At 40.9% G+C, this 18,027-nt stretch overlaps 1 protein-coding gene across 2 annotated transcripts in view; it reads left to right on the plus strand.

Moving 5' to 3' along the window:
* Positions 1–18,027, plus strand: part of SGPP2 (sphingosine-1-phosphate phosphatase 2) — a 144,521-nt gene that overhangs the window by 94,493 nt on the left and 32,001 nt on the right. The window contains exons 3-4 of one of the 2 annotated variants that reach the window (XM_077155259.1): positions 4,394–4,573; positions 7,113–7,202. In XM_077155259.1, coding sequence (XP_077011374.1) covers positions 4,394–4,573; positions 7,113–7,202 — 270 coding nt within the window. The remainder of the gene's footprint in view (positions 1–4,393; positions 4,574–7,112; positions 7,203–18,027) is intronic. The other variant, XM_077155260.1, reaches the window with a different exon arrangement.

Below are 18,027 nucleotides of genomic sequence, written 5' to 3' on the forward strand. Positions count from 1 at the left end.
ACTGTGCAACAGGACTAGATACAAAAACTCAAAAATGGACAGCACAATAATACCTAATTGTAATGTAATTATGTTAAAACACTGAATGAAGCTGCATCTGAGCTATAGTTTTTTGTTTGTTTGTTTGTGTCTTTTGTTTTTTTTCTTTTTCCTTTTCTTTTTTTATTATTATTTTTTTAATTTTTTTCTCTGTATTAACATTCTATATCTTTTTCTGTTGTGTTGCTAGTTCTTTTCCTAAATCGATGCAAATGTACTAAGAAATGATGATCATACATCTATGTGATGATGTTAAGAATTACTGATTGCATATGTAGAATGGAATGATTTCTAAATGTTGTGTTAATTTCTTTTTTTTTCTTTAATTAATAAAAAAAGTCAAAAAAAAAGTACCTGAGGAAACTGCTACCCTGCTCTGTATCACTATCAAATAGTTTGCATTTTCAAGAATTTTATGGAATCATATAGTATACATTGTCTTTTTGGGGGGAGCAATCTGACTTTTTTTTTCCTCAACATAATTATTTTGAAATTCATCTGTGTTGTAGCATGTCTCTGTATTCATCGCCTTTTATTCCTAAGCTGTATTCAGTTGTATGAATATTCTGCCTTGCATTTACCCATTCACCTGTTGATGGAAAATGGGTTGTTTATAGTTTGCGGCGATTAGAAAGAAGCTGCTAGGAACATCTGTGCCTGAGTCTTTCATCCCTCTTGGGTAATGTCTAGGAGTGGGATGGCAGGGTCAGGTGGTAAGTTCACTTTTACCTTTTTAAAGAAATTGCCAAACTGGCTGTGCCGTTTTTCATTCCTACCAGCAATGTTTGAGAGTTCCAGATGCTCCAACACCTGATCTGGTCTTTTTATTTTATTTTATTTTTTATAAGAAATATAATTATTTATTTATTTTTATTTTTCATTTTTTTAAATACAAAAAAACACCAATTAAATGCAAACATTCCTGTTTTGATCATTCTGTTCTACATATATAATCAGTAATTCACAGTATCATCACATAGTTGCATATTCATCATCATGATCATTTCTTAGAACATTTGCATCAATTCAGAAAAAGAAATAAAAAGACAACAGAAAAAGAAATAAACGAAAACAGAAAAAATATATATATACATACCATACCCCTTACCCCTCCCTTTCATTGATCACTAGCATTTCAAACTAATTTTATTTTAACATTTGTTCCCCCTATTATTTATTTTTATTCCATATGTTCTACTCATCTGTTGACAAGGTAGGTAAAAGCAGCATCAGACACAAGGTTTTCACAATCACACAGTCACATTGTGAAAGCTATATCATTATACAATCATCTTCAAGAAACATGGCTACTGGAACACAGCTCTACACTTTCAGGCAGTTCCCTCCAGCCTCTCCATTACATCTTGAATAACAAGGTGATATCTACTTAATGTGTAAGAATAACCTCCAGGATAACCTCTTGACTCTGTTTGGAATCTCTCAGCCATTGACACTGTCTCATTTCACTCTTCCCCCTTTTGGTCCAGAAGGTTTTCTCAATCCCTTGATGCTAAGTCTGTGCTCATTCTAGGGTTTTTCTCAATCCCTTGATACTGAGTCTCAGCTCATTCTAGGATTTCTGTCTCACGTTGCCAGGGAGGTCCACACCCCTGAAAGTCATGCCCCACGCAGAGAGGGGAAGGGTGGTGAGTTTGCTTGTTGTGTTGGCTGGAGAGAGAGGACACATCTGAGCAACAAAAGAGGCTCTCTTGGGGGTGCTGGCCAGTCTTTTTAATCGTAGCCATTCTAATAGGTGTGTAGTGATGGACCTCACGGTTTAAAGTCTAGTGGTCCTAACCTCCTGGTAGCTCCTACTACCTCCCACTGCTATTATGTCTCCACAGCTTTGCTTCAGCTCTGCCCGTATCTGAACATCTTTCTGCCTATCGCTCATCTTAGTTAAACAATCTTCCTCTAACACTTGGCTCCAATGCCCTTGACCCTCCGGGATAGACCAGATTCTCACACAGGAGGTTCAGGTATGATTGGCAATGGCAGAGATGGGACTCAAGCCTTAAGAGGGGAGCCCTGTGCATGCTGCTCGAGAAATGTACATCGAACTCTTTTCTCTTGTATAAAGAAAGCTCCCAGTGCTGTGATCATTTTGAATCACAATTTAATTAATCGGAAACCATGTGTAGCTGTAGTATTTTAAAAGAAATAAACAGTTGTCCTCATTCTGAAAACCACCTTTGAATACCAAAGGCTAAATCTTCTTTTTTTTTTCAACTTGAAAAAATTTATTGTTCATGGTCCTGCAGTTCAATCACTTTCTGAGGGCAGGTAGAAAACACAATTACTTTAACAACCGAGTAGAATAAGTACGGTATCAGATGTGGTACTGATTCATAAGCTGAATGGGCAAGCAATATGTTACATTTCAATTTTTTAATTTTTTGTCTGAGCTTCTTATACAAGCATAACTGTAAGGGAGGGGAAATCAGACTTACCATTTAATTCTGTACGTCCCATGTATCAATATATTACCCACAACCTACTATATTAATAGGTTTAAAAATAGAAAAAAAAATGACACTAGACCAAAGGCTAAATCTTAATGAAGTCAAAGGGACTCCGAGGAAATTAAGCATTGCCTGAATGAGGGTCGCCCAGCAGCCTTTATGATTTTAAGATTCCTGTCTCAGGATTTCAGGTGTTTTTGATCAAGTTGGAATCAGTCATTATGCCTGAAATGTTTGGTTTTGTTTGTCTTTATGTTGTTGGGTAGGAAAGGAGCAGTGCCAAGAAAATATATTTCAAGCTGCTTCTGAGAAATGCTTGGTAGTCAGTAAGATTTCCAAGTTTTTTCAACTTCCCAGATAATACTTGGCTTGATGTGGTTTTTCCTGGTTCACTGGAGGGAGGCAGAAACATAAGAGGAGTGACCTGGTTTCCAGAAGTAGATTCTGGGTATAAGGGGTGACGAGGTTAAGGTTCAAAATCTGATTAAAAATTGGCAGCTCTGGAATTCAGTCTAATTGTCACTGGGGCTGTATATCCTGTGGGCTTGGCCTCCTGTGCACAGCTCGTGGTTCTTGGTTTTTAACCCACAGTACAATGGCTGTGGAGCCCACAAACTTATGCAGCAGCTTCTGGGGGATACTGGGTGTGCTGGAATAACACCCAGAATCAGTGAGCAACTAAACAAGTGAAAGAGGGCCCCAGAATGTGGGAAACCCTAAAGCAGTCTGGCTGACTAATCAAAATTATTTTGAAATTGTCCTTCATGGTAACTCCATCGATCATGAGCTAAATAAAGCTCTTGCAAGATCGATACGGTCGTGGTAAGGAGAGAAGGAATATGACTGAAGTCCATGATAAAGTGACTTGTGCAAGAACAGAGTAGAAAGCAGTGTCCATCAGAATGTAATGTGAACGCAAATGCAGGTCTAGGGTGAACCCTGAGATGCTGCATTCCTGAAAAAGCTCTCAGGTGCTGCTGCTGCTGCTGATCTTTGACCACACTTTGCATTGCAAGGACAGAAGCTTTTCACTAAGCATGTTGCTCTACCCTCTTTCATAGCGAACCATGAAATTGGCCAGAAAGTCTGTTGTTATTAGTCCCATTCATACTAGGGGGTTGTGGAGATCAAATTCTGATTTCTATCTTCTGCTTTAAAAAAAAAGGAAGAAGGAGGTTTCTTCATTATTGGCATCATGGAAAAATCACTTGGAAAAACTCCAGTTGTCCTTGTTTTGGGGTTGAAAATACCCATGCCAGTTTTTTTTTTTACTAACACTTCTAGTTAGTGAGCGAAGCTAAATGGCATCCAGTGTGTTGCCTGCATACATTGGGAGCAGGAGTAGCAGCAGCATTCACAAATTTTTTAACTAGAAGTTCTGTAAGAACAGTCACTCCTCTGGTTGAAACTTGAAGACAAGAGCCGAGTGATTTGGGTATTAGGTCACTTTAGTCCAGGACCATCCTGGGTTGGGTGGCAGCATTACGTGGTTGTTTCAGGTACAGTTTCTGATGCTCTGCCAGTTACTGACTGTGGACAAGTTATATATACTTTGGTTTGCTCATCTGTAAAATAGACTTGCATTTTACAGCTATTATTAGAATTAAATGTTAGTATCTGTAAAGTTCTTAGAGCAGTTCGTGGCACACACACACAAAGGCTATGTGAAGACTCTGGTATCGTATCATTTGCTCAGCTTCAGCGGGCCTGTGGAATCCAGACCTGTTTTCTTTTGACCTACTAAAATATCCTGTAGGACATCCCCCACAGACAGCTGGGTCAGAGACAAGGAGACCTCCGTCAACTAATAGGGAACCGCAAAATAACTTCATGAAATCTATGAAGTCATTCATCTTACTTGGTCAGACTTACCTCATCCTTCGGTTTTGCAGTTGGTGATGTATGTTGGCCAGATGGCCAAGGACATCTTGAAGTGGCCCCGTCCCCTCTCCCCTCCTGTTGTGAAGCTAGAAAAGAGAGTGATTGCCGAGTATGGAATGCCGTCCACCCACGCCATGGCCGCCACTGCCATCTCCTTCAGCCTTCTCATCTCCACCAAGGACAGATACGAGGTAAGGCGCAGCCCCAGTCCTCCTCCCTGTCCGTCCGGGTCCTGGGTTATCCAGATGAGGGTCCAGGGAATAGAGGTGTCACTCCAGAGTTTTCTCTGAAAGCTGCTGCCTTGTGGGACACTGAGGTTTATGAGGTGAAGAGGGGGAACTGGAGCCTGCTGGGCTGTCATTTACAGTTTCCTCTTAAAGGAGGTGAGCCTGTTGTTTGGCATCTGAATCAGCACATGCTGTTCATCCAATGCAGCCTGGGGCAGTCCTGGGTGCAGCCAGGTGTGCAGACCCCCCACTCAGGAAGCATTTTCACCCTGAGCTGCAAGGCTAGACGGCACTTGAGCGAATCAGTGCTCTCATCCCCTGGAACTGTCATGGGGAGTTTTATGATCCTATTAAATGATCCTCCAGGGCTGAGATGATGCCACCAAACCTCCCTGCCAGCCTCCCCAAGGCCTGGGGAAGAGAAGAATCTTGCTTTGAATTAGCCTCTGAGGATGTCTGTAGCTCAGTCATGAGAAATGATGGCTCCTAGGCTTTTCTAGAAAAATGTCTACGTGAAACACCTGATTTGTCAGGGGATTACTACATATTGAGAATAGAAGACTTTTACTTCATTTAATTAATATGTGCTTACTTGCCAAATATAGGGAGACCGTTTACTATTACTGCAATGAAGACTTTTTTCTCCTGTTTGACAACTATTGCTTTAATATTGTGTTTAATTTCATAAATGTTACCTTTTACCAGTTGGAAATTTTAGATGTTATTAAATCTAGCAGTCTTGTGAGGTGACTGGCAGTGCTGTTTCATTGCTGTTCCCTACCCCAGAAGCCCAGGGACGTTGCTTAGTTCCGATATTATGGAAACGGGGTGCTGGCCTAATGGGGTTGGAAGAGGGTAGGATTGAATCGGGGTCTCGGCGCGGCCTCTGCAGCCTTCACCTGGAGTTAGCATTCTGTTTCCTAAGTGGAAAAGGAACATGAAATAGGAACATATCCAACAATGATAAAATCTTTTTCCTAACTTAAATGTCATGCCACGGTCTGAAATGTCTGCACTCCCTAGTACCGTCTGAATTAATTGACTGCCATATTTGGAGTTTCTGAATTAATTTACTGCTAGGACAGCGGACTGGAAGGACACAGTGGCCCAGGACAGCCCGATTGGGCTGCTTGCAGGAGGCAGAGAGGCTGTGAACAGGACGGTGTTACTTAAGAAAAAAAGCACCAGATAGAGGCTGATAGAAGAAATGAAACAGAACATTTCTACAGATATTTTAAAGCCACCTAGACCGTTTTTAAAAATTCTTTTCCTCTTACGTGATGCAACAGTTTTCATAAATCCTGTTGTATGTTCTGAACTTCTTTGCTTTTTAATTTTTTAATAAATATATTTAGCTGTTTGGTTGCTATGCTTGTAAACAGCTCTCAATGTGAGTTTATTTATATAAGTATGGATTGTGGGCAATTCCTAAGTTCTTGTTTCTTAATACATTAATTCATTAATTTTTCAACAACTTTTTAATGAGAATCTGAGACCCATTCAGTGATAAATCTTGAGAAAAGACACCCAGGTGTTTTGTACGCCTATGTTACAATGAGAAGAACATGCTGGACTTGAACTCAGAAGATCTGGTTTCTGGTTATGACTCTGTCAGTTCTTGGCTGTGTGACCTTAGGAAAGTCATTTAACCTCTCTGAGCCTCAGCTCCTGTTGTGAGAATCAGATGGGGTGATTGATTAGAAAGCATGTTTGTCATCCATAAAGTTCAATACTAATGTAACTTATTGTGCTTAGGCTAGGCGTTTCCTTATCTGGATTAGGAGTTTCCTCATTTATAAAATGGGGCTAATAGTGCAACCACCCTCATGAGAGTTGTATGAAGAGTAAATGTGAGAGTGACTATAAGTGCTTCACATCATGCAGACTTCACATTATGTGGCAGAATAAAGACAGAATATAAATCTGTCATCTTTATTCTTGCATGGATAAAGAATTCTTATCAAGTGGTAAAGAAGTTGTGATAGGGAAGTTGTTCCTTGGGACTTCCAGTTTACAGTACTGTTCATTTATCTTGTCCCTTGGTCAAGTGTGTATATATATGTATTTTTTTTTTTTTTTGGCACAGACAGGCTCCAGGAGTTGAACCCGGGTCTCTCAGCATGGCAGGCAAGAATTCTGCCACCAAAGCTATATATTTTGTATATTCTAGTCTAAGAAGACTTTGAAATAAAAATCATCCATCCCATTGAAACTGCCACCACAATAGTTGAGCTCGGGAGTCTTGAAGCCAAGTTCTTCTGTGCCTTATTGCATGTTTATATGTTGTGAAACTTCCTCCCAGAACTGTATTTCTGAATATCTCCCCCTTCTCTTTACTCAGTTTCTCCATTTCAAAGCAGCTATAGAACATCCAATGACTGCTCCAGGGAGTGTGAGATTTTGGACTAGCAGTTACCAGATGATGCACTCCATTTCTAATGTGCGACACATAAGCGGTGCCTGAGCATCCCCTGATCCCTTGTTTTCTCTTGTCCCCCTCCAGTATCCTTTTGCCTTGGGCCTGGCGGTAGCCGTGGTGTTTTCCACTTTGGTGTGTCTCAGCAGGCTCTACACGGGAATGCACACGGTCCTGGTAAGGCTTCGTCCTCAGGTCTTGGGGTGAAGGTTTGAACAGTAATCGCGTCACTGTGTTCCCCACACTACTTATTTCTAAGATTATTTACCTACGTAAATATGTAAACATTGCTCATCAGGCCAGTGAGCTAAGTAACATTAGTTTATAGCACATGTGTAATAACAGTGTGGATCTTTCAGATAACAACTATGAAGCTGAGCTGAGATAGCCCCTCAGAGCTTTGGAGATTGGCAAGAACAGCTACGGAGACTTTCCCGATGACACAGCAGGCCATGCAGGGAGCTCGCCCAGGCCAAGGGTGCATGGGGCAGCCGTTGTCCACTTCATGCCTCAGAGACAGGGGCTGGAAACTCAGGGTCTCGGCCACCCTGAAGGGTCTAGGTTGTGCAGGACAGAGGAGCCCAGGGTCCAGGGTCGGGCTCTCCACCACGAGAGCAGCGGCGGTGGTGGGTACAATCACTTAAAGGTCCGCCCACCCTTTTTCCATATAAGGAAGTTTTTCCAGGGCTTACACTGTTAGCACAGTTCCAGTTACTCTGGAATTTTATTTCCTGGTGCCTTGGCCAGCTGCCTTGAAGTTCCAGAGCAGAAGGCTGGCCATGGTTTTACCACAGGGGCACAATTTATCCTTGTAATTGGTTGCAAGCAAGATTTCTTTAAAAAGAAATAGGCCCTGGGCAGGCCACAGTGGCTCACTGGCAGAGTTCTCGCCTGCCATGCCCGAGATCTGGGTTCGTTTCCCAGTGCCTGCCCATGTTAAAAATAAATAGATGGATGGATGGATGGATGGATGGATGGATGGACGGACGGACGGACAGATGGACAGACGGACGGATGGAAATAGGCCCTTGCTAAGCAAATGGTGTTCATGTCAGACCATGAAAGTAAAAAATTACATTAGCAAAAGATCTCCAAGGGACCCCTTCCTTCTCCCCCCAGCCCCACCCTAGCCTTCCTGTCTCTCTTCCTGTATCCAGTGCTGCTTATCATGGGCAAGGTGGAAGGGCAGAAGCAGCAGAGGTGACTAGAATTAGGGAAATTATTAGCCAAAATGGTCCGAGGCAGAGAACTGGCTTCACAAGATTCCATCAGGGCGCAGTGTCAGGCTTCCCACTTGTGAATGCAGAGGCGCACGTGCAGGAAAGTCAGGCAGGGCAGGGAGGGCTGCAGTTGGGTGCCAAATTTAAGGGGTGCCAAAAAACTCAGTAACCAAGATAGATAATTATAATGCAATATTTCAAAAGATCAAAGGGAATGCAAAAGAAAATTTGTGATGAGCAAAACATCACAAATTTAAATAAAGACAGAGTCTGAGCCTGCATTTGTGTCCTTCCTCGCGGGCTGCTCCCTAACCCCTAGCCCTGACCTGAAGTGAAGGAGGAACCCTAGTCTTGGAAATGCTAAAGGAGCACGGCGCCAGTCTGATTATCTTACCTGCCAGGGTGTGTCCTTGCTCTCCCTGTCTGCCACACACTGAGTCTGGTGGCTTCTAAGACGAAAAGGGAGAAGGGAAGGAGAAGTTCAATTTCCTAAACTGTTGATTCATATTATGAAGAGGGTCCCTCCATGTCCGTGCATAGACTTAAATATAGAACTAGGAGGAACTTTCTTGGTACTCTGGCATTTCTTTTATCTGGGGCTACTTTATAAATTTACATAGGATTTCATAAAAAATGATCTTGGGAACTCAGGTTAAAATTTAAAACCAAAAGTAATCATGAGAATGTGGAGCTATAGATATGAATAGGGAGTTTACAAAAATCACCTCCATAAAGATGTCACTACATCGTTTCCTGTTCTTTTTAAAGTGGGTTATGTGGGTTGGCAGGCCTTCTTATAGGGTAGATAAATTAGGCCTCTCATTGAACACAAGGTACTGCCATCCTGTTTTGGAGAATCTGTCCTGGAAGAAACTGGAGCAAGGAGCCATAGCAACTCTCCCTCCCCACCTCCATCCCACTGCACAATTGCAGCCTGGGCTTCTTTTCTACTCACATTTTTATTTCATGAAGATCTCAAACCCCCCACTCAGGCTGGTCAGCGTATGATCATGACTCATTTCTAGTAGCAGAAGGAAACAGCTGGTGTAAATAGTAAGATAGAGCTGAATTATGGAGTGCTAAAATCTTTATTTGGCAGCAACATAATAAGCTCCTCAGGGGTGCCCAGTGCGGTGCTAGAGTTAGATCCGTGCGATGGGGAGGTAAATAGAACCCAGCTCCCCCTCTCCTCCCTCCGGGCCTCAGGGTCTGTGGAATGAGATGGTTGTTTGGACTGCTGCTTACTTATAAGGTTGGCATTATAATTAGCATTAAATGCAAGGTTTTTTGAGAGCAGAAGGAAGTTTCTAATCTGGGAAGGTTCTACATTCAAATCAACTTTTTTTCCCCCACTTTCTTATTGTGAATATTTTCCAACATTCAGAAGAGTTGAAAGAATAGTCATTCCACAAACACCACTATATCCTTTACATAGATTCAGTAGTTCTTAGTGTTTGCTTTACCTCTTTCTATAGATTGTTTTTTTTTTTTTTTTTTTTTTTTTAAAGGAAAGACAGAGAGAAGGAAGGAAGGAAGGAAGAAAGGGAAACATCTTTAAACATTTTCTTGTTTTATTGTACTTTGTTTTTCCGTTTTTTTGTTACATGGGCTGGGGCCGGGAATCGAACCGAGGTCCTCCGGCATAGCAGGCAAGCACTTTGCCCGCTGAGCCACCGCGGCCCGCCCCTCTATAGATTGTTTTTTACGTGACATTTAAAAGTAAGTTTCAGACATTCTGACGCTTCACCCCCTGATACTGTAGCATGCATCTCCTTAGAATAAGAACATTATTACACAACCACAGCCCCAGTATCAGACCTAAGGAAATTAACATAACCCCATCATATCATTTAATATCCATTGCATATTCAAGTGATCCCAATTGAGGAAATTATTTTCTAACTAAAATGCAACTAAATGTGAAGCAGACAATTTTTACTAGTGTCAATTTTTAAAATAATTTTCTTTTTATTAAGGAAAACCTGTCCTTAAAGAAAATACATCAGAAAGGCAAACAAGCAAAAAATCAGAATTATAAAGTACCTTTAATCTTACCCTGCTTAGAACAATCTGTTAATACCTTGCATCTCTTTCATGATTCTTTTCTACATCTATATGAATTTGTTTTTTAAATGCAATTTTATTGAGATATATTCACATACCATATAATCATCCAATGTATACAGCCGATGGCTCACAGTATCATCATATAGTTATGCATTCATCACGGTAGTCAATTTTAGGACATTTTCGCTACTCCCAAAAATATTAAAAATAAAAAAGAATACCCAAAACACCCCATACCCCTTATCTGCCCCTATTATTTATTTATTTGTTTGTCTTTGTTTTCTTAGTCATCTGCCCAGACCCTGAGTAAAGGGAGTGCGGTCACAAGGTTTTCACAATCACAAGGTCACACTATAAAAGCTATAATTATACAGTCATCTTCAAGAATCAAGGCTACTGGCTTGCCATTCAATAGTTTGAGGTATTTCCTTTTAGCTATTCGAATATACTAGAAACTAAAAAGAAATATCTCTGTAATACATAAGAATAACCTCCATAAGGACCTCTCGACTCTATTTGGAATCTCATAGACCCTGAAACTTTCTTTTGTCTAATTTCTTTTCCACTTTTTGGTTAAGAAGTCTTTTTCAATCCCACATTGCCAGGTCCAGCGCATGTGATATGCAGAGGTGACCAAGGCAATTTCCAGGAACAAGAAGCAGGTCAGAGTGACAAACACAGAGCACGTACCTGGGGTTGCAGTCAGAAGAGCAGGCAGAGAGGGGTTTTATAAGTGGCCTAGTACCCCAGGCTAAGGAATTTGAGCTTTGTTCTATAGCAGTATGGGGATAAATACTTGGACAGATTTGGACATCATCTCCTGGCAGTGGTGTGAGACCAGTTTTGAAAAAGAAGAGCCAGAATTGATTCAGCTTGGTGACTGCCTGGCTGATAGGGATGTAGAAGGAAAACAGCTCAGGTGGTGTCAACAGCAAACCATTCATATCTGACAAGCAGTGATTCCTTAATCTGCAGGATAAGCAAATTATTTCTCTACATGAATATGTCTTCCTCCTCCTGCACGGAGAGCATTTGAAGTCTGAGTGTCACATGCATGTGCCATGCGTTTGATTTGAGTCACTCATGGTTGTGGTGGACACAGTGGGGTGCCTACATAGCCTGTTTCCCCCTTCCTGCTAACAGAACCCCAAGTTTTGCTCAGATGCAAAACTTTGCTCCTGCTGATGTGAATGTAACACGTAGAGCTCCAGTTGTGAATGGAAGCCTTTTGGGGACCCAGGAGAATTGGCCTTGAGAGAACACAGCGGTATTAATAGCAAAACATAGAAACTGAAACACTGGGGCCCTGATGACATCCTTTAGCTGCTGATTCTACCACACCTGGGGGCCACCCTACCTCCGGGCTTGCCATTCCAGGTAAAATAAAGTTCCTCATTGCTCCAGCCATTTTTTATTGAGGTCTTTCATTTCAGCTAAAAGCATTCTAACTCAATGTGACTGTGTGATTGTGAAAACCTTGTGTCTGATGCTCCTTTTATCTACCTTGTCAACAGATGAGAGGAACATATGGAATAAAAATAAATAATAGGGGGAACAAATGTTAAAATAGATTTAGTTTGAAATGCTAGTGATCAATGAAAGGGATCAGTAAGGGCTATGGCATGTAAAATTTTTTTTTTCTGTTTGTTATATTTTTCTGTTGTCTTTTTATTTCTTTTTCTGAATTGATGCTAATGTTCTGGGAAATGATCATGATGATGAATATGAAACTGTGATGATATTGTGAATTGCTGAGTGTATGTGTTGGGAATGTTTGTGTTTCTTGTAATTTTTTTTAATTAATAAAAAATTAAAAAGAAAAGCATTCTAACTGAGGCAGTGATTTACTAAAACATTTTTTTTGGTGTACTATTTCTCATTCCCTTGGTTTAGGAATAAAATAAACCAATTGCATTCAGCTGTAGAAAAAGAAAGAGAAGATATTGGAAGGATTGGGGTCGCTCATAGAGTGCAAGATGGGGTTGAACACCTCGGCCTCAGGAAGGGTCAGGACCAGGGCAGCGACGGGGTCCGTCTTCTGCTCCCCCTTAGAGTGTCACCGTTGGCCTAACTCAGCTTCTGACCGCTCTGGGGAGGGAGACTATAACTGGACCCAGCCCTACCCGTGAGCCAGCTGTGTGTCTTTTCCAGGCCGCCTTGGCAGGGTCATCAGGCAGAAATGGGACCCTGGGGAGCCCCCTCCTGTAGGCTGCAGAGTCAGCACCCAGAGAAAGAATAACTGGAAAGACAGCCCAGTTACTTCATTACAATTGAGTATGCCCAAACATGAAGTGGGTGTTGTCCCGTAATAGGCAAAACCTCTTTAATGCAAATAATAGAAAACCAACTCAAACTAGCTTTATGCTAGAAGGGAATTGCTTTGGCTTTTATAACCACAGTGTTAGAAGGGAGAGGCACAGGTCCATTGGAAGAGTGGGACCACGGTCTAGATCTTATACTGGAAGTCTCCTCACTGCCCTGTCCCAGGCTTTTCTCTGTGTCTTTCTGAATAGTGGATTCATGCTCTCAGCTGCCCTTCTCCCTGAGCTTGCAACCATGGCTTCAGGGCACTCTGGGCTGAAATTCTTTGCATTTCACTTCCAAAGGGCCTCCTGGAGGAGAGTTTGAGGAATGACCTCGAATTGGCCGGCATTGGATAGCGAGGTCATCACTGCAGGAATGCGGGCCAAGGGGTATGGAGGACTGCAGCTAGGCTAGGCCACGTGCGCCGGGAGCCAGCCCGGGTGGGCAGCTGCTGTGATCGGCAGCGAGGGTTAGGATTGGAGTGTGGGAGGAGCAGGTCTCCAAAATAAAGTACACCCTGTCACCAGAAGAAGAAGGAAATATGGACAGGCATACACCACCTCCCCCAAGGACATCTTTTCTACATTGTTGCATTTTTCCCATTCTTCGAAAGGCTCAAAAACTGGGCATTATCTTTTATTTGTGTTTGTGGGGAAAGAACTGATTATGCTATATTTATGATGCCCTAAATTAATTGGCTTATACAAAACTGATTTTAAATCCTTTGATTTATGAAGCAATGTCCCAGCTAAATTAATAGAAAAATTAGACAAAATTTTTGTTGTTTGATTGGTGAATATTTTGAAATGTGAATAAATAGTGAATGGTGGTTCCGTTATTTTGAACTTGAACAAGCTGATCCAGTGTAGTGTCTCCTCAGAGCTGATGGAGCCTCATAATTAACTGGCTGCTCAGTTTGGATAGATGGGTTGGAGGAGCCCCTGGAGCAGCCAAGCCAGAGGGCACAGCACCAGACATGGTCCCTTAGGGCCGAGACACAGAGGCAAGGTGGTTATTGCGAAGCAGGGAGTTCATCTCAGTGAGATAGGCCGAGAAGGTCTACTCATATCTGGGTTGCTTCAATTGATGAGAGTACAGGGCTGATCTGAAGAGGAAGCTCAGCTAAGTGCTGAAGCATGGGTCATATATGTGAAAATGCATGCACCTTCCCCAAATAAATAAAAAGCAAGATTCAGGGTCTGTTTTAGTTTCCTAAATGCTGCTGGAATGCAAAATCCTGCATTCCTGAAATGGAATGGCTTTTAAAAAGGGGAATTAATTAAGTAGCAAGTTTACAGTTCTAAGGCCATGAAAATGTTTAGATTAAGGCAAAGCTATCAAAATGTCCGAACTAAGGCATCCAGGGAATGATACCTTGGTTCAAGAAGGCAGGTGATGTTCAGGGTTTCTCTCTCAGCTGGAAAGGCACATGATGTCATCTGCTAGCTTCTCTCTAGGCTTCTTCAGCAGCTTCTCTGGAGCTTCATCCATTCTCTTGGCTCTGTATGTGCTGGTGGTTCTAAAGCTTTTTCCAAAATGGTTCCCTCTTAAAAGGCTCCAGTAAGCAACCCCACCTTGAATGGGTGGAGAGACATCTCCATGGAAACCATCTATACAGAGGTTACCATCCACAATTGGGTGGGTCACATCTCCATTGCAATAATAAAGAGATCCCACCCAGCAATATTGAGTGAGGATTAAAGGACATGGCTTTTCTGGGGTACATAATAGCTTCAAACAGGCACAGGGTCAGAGCACAGATTTGAGATCTGGCACTACTCTGTCTTGGCTCTGTGATGCTGGGAAAGTTCCAGGTACCAATAAAATCTGAGATGACACATCTGTTAGATGATTAAGAATAAAGGATTGATTAAACCTTTTTGGTAGATAAAATTGTGTACCCCCGTTTGGACAACGTGTTGGGCTTGTCCAGTTTCTGATGGGTGTGAACCCATGGTAAATAACATCTCAAGTTGTTAGTCATTTCAGGTGTGGCTTAACTGAATCAGGATTCCTGCAGCCCTTTATAAGCATAGTAAAAAGTCAGACAGAAAGAGAATCCACAGGAAAGTGAGTAGCTAGGAATCAACAAAACCTTGAAGGGGAGAAAGGAGGAGATGCCACCATGTAACAGTAACACTAAGGAAGCCTTCTAGCCTTCTAGCCCCTAAAACTGTGAGCCAATTAATTCCTGATAGGCCAACTCATCATTTGGAATCTGTTTTAGCAGGTAGGATACCAAAGCACCTCCACTAGGAGCCAGCCTCCTTACAGTTCTTTCTCTTCTCAGGCACTTGTTTGTTGGATTGTATAATGTTTTACAGTTTACTGGAGGAGGAAGTTTTTCTGTAAGCTTATAATTATGTGCATTCCTTAAGAGAAAAAGTACTGTCTTCAAAATTTGCTTGTGAAGTCATCTTTTATTTGCATCCTCTCTTCTTTTTGTCAACCTCACTAAGGGCCCATCAATCTTATTGATTTTCTCATAGAACCAACTTCTGGTTTTGCTGATTTTCTCGACTGTTTTCATATTCTCAATTTCATTTTTTTCTGCTCTAATCTTCATTATTTCTTTCCTTTTGCTTACTTTGGGGTTAGTTTGCTGTTCTTTCTCTAGTTCTTCCAAGTAGACAGTTAAGTCCTTGATTTTTGCTCTTTCTTTTTTGATAGAGGCATTTAGGGCAATAAATTTCCCTCTTAGCACTGCCTTTGCTGCATCCCATAAATTCTGATATGTTGTGTTTTCATTTTCATTTGTCTCAAAATATTTACTGATTTCTCTTGTAATTTCTTCCTTGACCCACTGGTTGTTTAAGAGTGTGTTGTTGAGCTTCCATGTATTTGTGAATTTTCTGGAAATCAAATGAATTGATTTCCAACTTCATTCCTTTATGATCTGAGAAAGTGCTTTGTATGATTTCAGTCTTTTTTTAATTTACTGAGACTTGCTTTGTGACCTAGCATATGGGCTATCCTTGAGAATGATCCATGAGCACTTGACAAAAAGGTGTATCCTGCTGTCATGGAGTGTAATGTTCTATAAATGTCTGTTAAGTCTAGCTCATTTATTGTATTATTCAAATTCTCTGTTTCTTTATTGATCCTTTGTCTAGATGTTCTGTCCATTGATGAGAGTGGGGAATTGAAGTCTCCAACTATTATGGTAGATGTGTCTATTTCTCTTTTCAGTGTTTGCCTCATGTGTTTAGGAGCATTCTGGCATGGTGCATAAATATTTATGATTGTCATGTCTTCTTGTTGAACTGTTCCTTTTGTTAATACATAGTGTCCTTCTTTGTCTCTTTTAACTGTTTTACATTTGAAGTCTAATTTGTTGGATGTTAGTATAGCTACTCCTGCTCTTTTCTGATAGTTATTTGCATGGGTTATCTTTTCTCAACTTTTCACTTTCAACCTATGTTTATCCTTGGTTCTAAGATGTGTTTCCTGTACACAGCATATAGATAGGTCCTGTTTTTTAATCCATTCTGCCAATCTGTGTCTTTTGATTGGGGAGTTTAATCTATTAACGATTAGTGTTATTACTGTATGGGTAGTACTTTCTTCTACCATTTTGCCTTTTGGATTTTATATGTCATATCTAATTTTTCTTCTTTTTACCTTTACTGATAGTCTTCATTTCTACACTCTTCTTGACATTTCTCTCTCCTGTCTTTTTGTATCTGCCTCTAGTGCTCCCGTTAGTATTTCTTGCAGAGCCAGTCTCTTGGTCACACATTCTCTCAGTGATTTTTTTGTTCGAAAATGTTTTAATTTCTCCCTCATTTTTGAAGGACAATTTTACTGGATATAGAATTCTTGGTTGGCAGTTTTTCTCTTTTAGTAATTTAAATATGTCATCCCACTGTCTTCTCGCCCGCATAGTTTCTGCTGAGAAATCTACATATAGTCTTATTGAGCTTCCCTTGTATGTGATGGATTGCTTTTCTCTTGTTGCTTTCAAGATTCTTTCTTTCTCTTTGACCTCTGACATTCTGATTAGTAAGTGTCTTGGAGTACGTCTATTTGGATCTATTCTGTTTGGGGTATGCTTCACTTCTTGGATCTGTAATTTTAAGTCTTTCATAAGAGTTGGGAAATTTTCAGTGATAATTTCTTCCATTAGTTTTTCACCTCCTTTTCCCTTCTCTTCTCCTTCTGGGACACCCACAACATGTATATTTGTGCGCTTCATATTGTCATTCAATTCCCTGAGTCCCTGCTCACATTTTTCTATTCTTTTCCCTATATTTTCATTTGCTTGTCGGATTTCAGATGTACCACCCTCCAGTTCAGTAATCCTATCTTTTGCCTCTTGAAATCTGACATTGTAGGTTTCCATTGTTTTTTTCATCTTTTTTGCTGTGCCTTTCATTTCCATAATTTCTGTGATTTGTTTTTTTAGACTTTCAATTTCTTTTTTTGTTCATCCTTCGCCTTCTTTATATCCTCCCTCAATTCACTGATTTGATTTTTTTTATTTTTTAAATTAATTTTTAAATTTTTTTAAAAAACAAGAAAGAAACACAAACATTATTAACATATGCTCATTCCGTTCTACATATAATCAGTAATTCACAATATCACCACATAGTTGCATATTCATCATAATGATCATTTCTTAGAACATTCGCATCAATTCAGAAAAAGAAATAAAAAGACAACAGAAAAAAATTCATACATACCATACCCCTTACCCCACCCTTTCATTGATCACTAGCATTTCAGTCTAAGTTTATTTTAACATTTGTTCCTCCTATTATTTATTTTTATTCCATATGTTCTACTCCGTTGTTGACAAGGTAGATAAAAGGAGCATCAGACACAAGGTTTTCACAATCACACAGTCACATTGTGACAGCTGTATCATTATTCAATCATCCTCAAGAAACATGGCTACTGGAACACAGCTCTACATTTTCAGGCAGTTCCCTCCAGCCTCTCCATTACATCTTGAATAACAAGGTGATATCTACTTAATGCATTAGAATAACCTCCAGGATAACCTCTCAACTCTGTTTGGAATCTCTCAGCCATTGATACTTTGTCTCATTCACTCTTCCCCCTTTTGGTGGAGAAGGTTTTCTCAATCCCTTGATGCTGAGTCTCAGCTCATTCTGGGATTTCTGTCCCACGTTGCCAGGAAGGTCCACACCCCTGGGAGTCATGTCCCATGTAGACGGGGAGGGTGGTGAGTTTGCTTGTTGTGTTGGCTGGAGAGGTAGGCCACATCTGAGCAACAAAAGAGGTTCTCTTGGGGGTGACTCTTAGGCCTAATTTTAAGTAGGCTTGACCTACCCTTGTGGGGTTGAGTTTCATATGAACAAATCCCAAGACTGGGGACTCAGTCTGTAGTTTTGGTTGTCCACACTACTTGTGAGAACATCAAGAATTCAACTTGAGGAGATTGA

This window comes from Tamandua tetradactyla, chromosome 3 (genome assembly GCF_023851605.1).
Source record: "Tamandua tetradactyla isolate mTamTet1 chromosome 3, mTamTet1.pri, whole genome shotgun sequence".
In the NCBI taxonomy this organism is placed as follows: domain Eukaryota; kingdom Metazoa; phylum Chordata; class Mammalia; order Pilosa; family Myrmecophagidae; genus Tamandua; species Tamandua tetradactyla.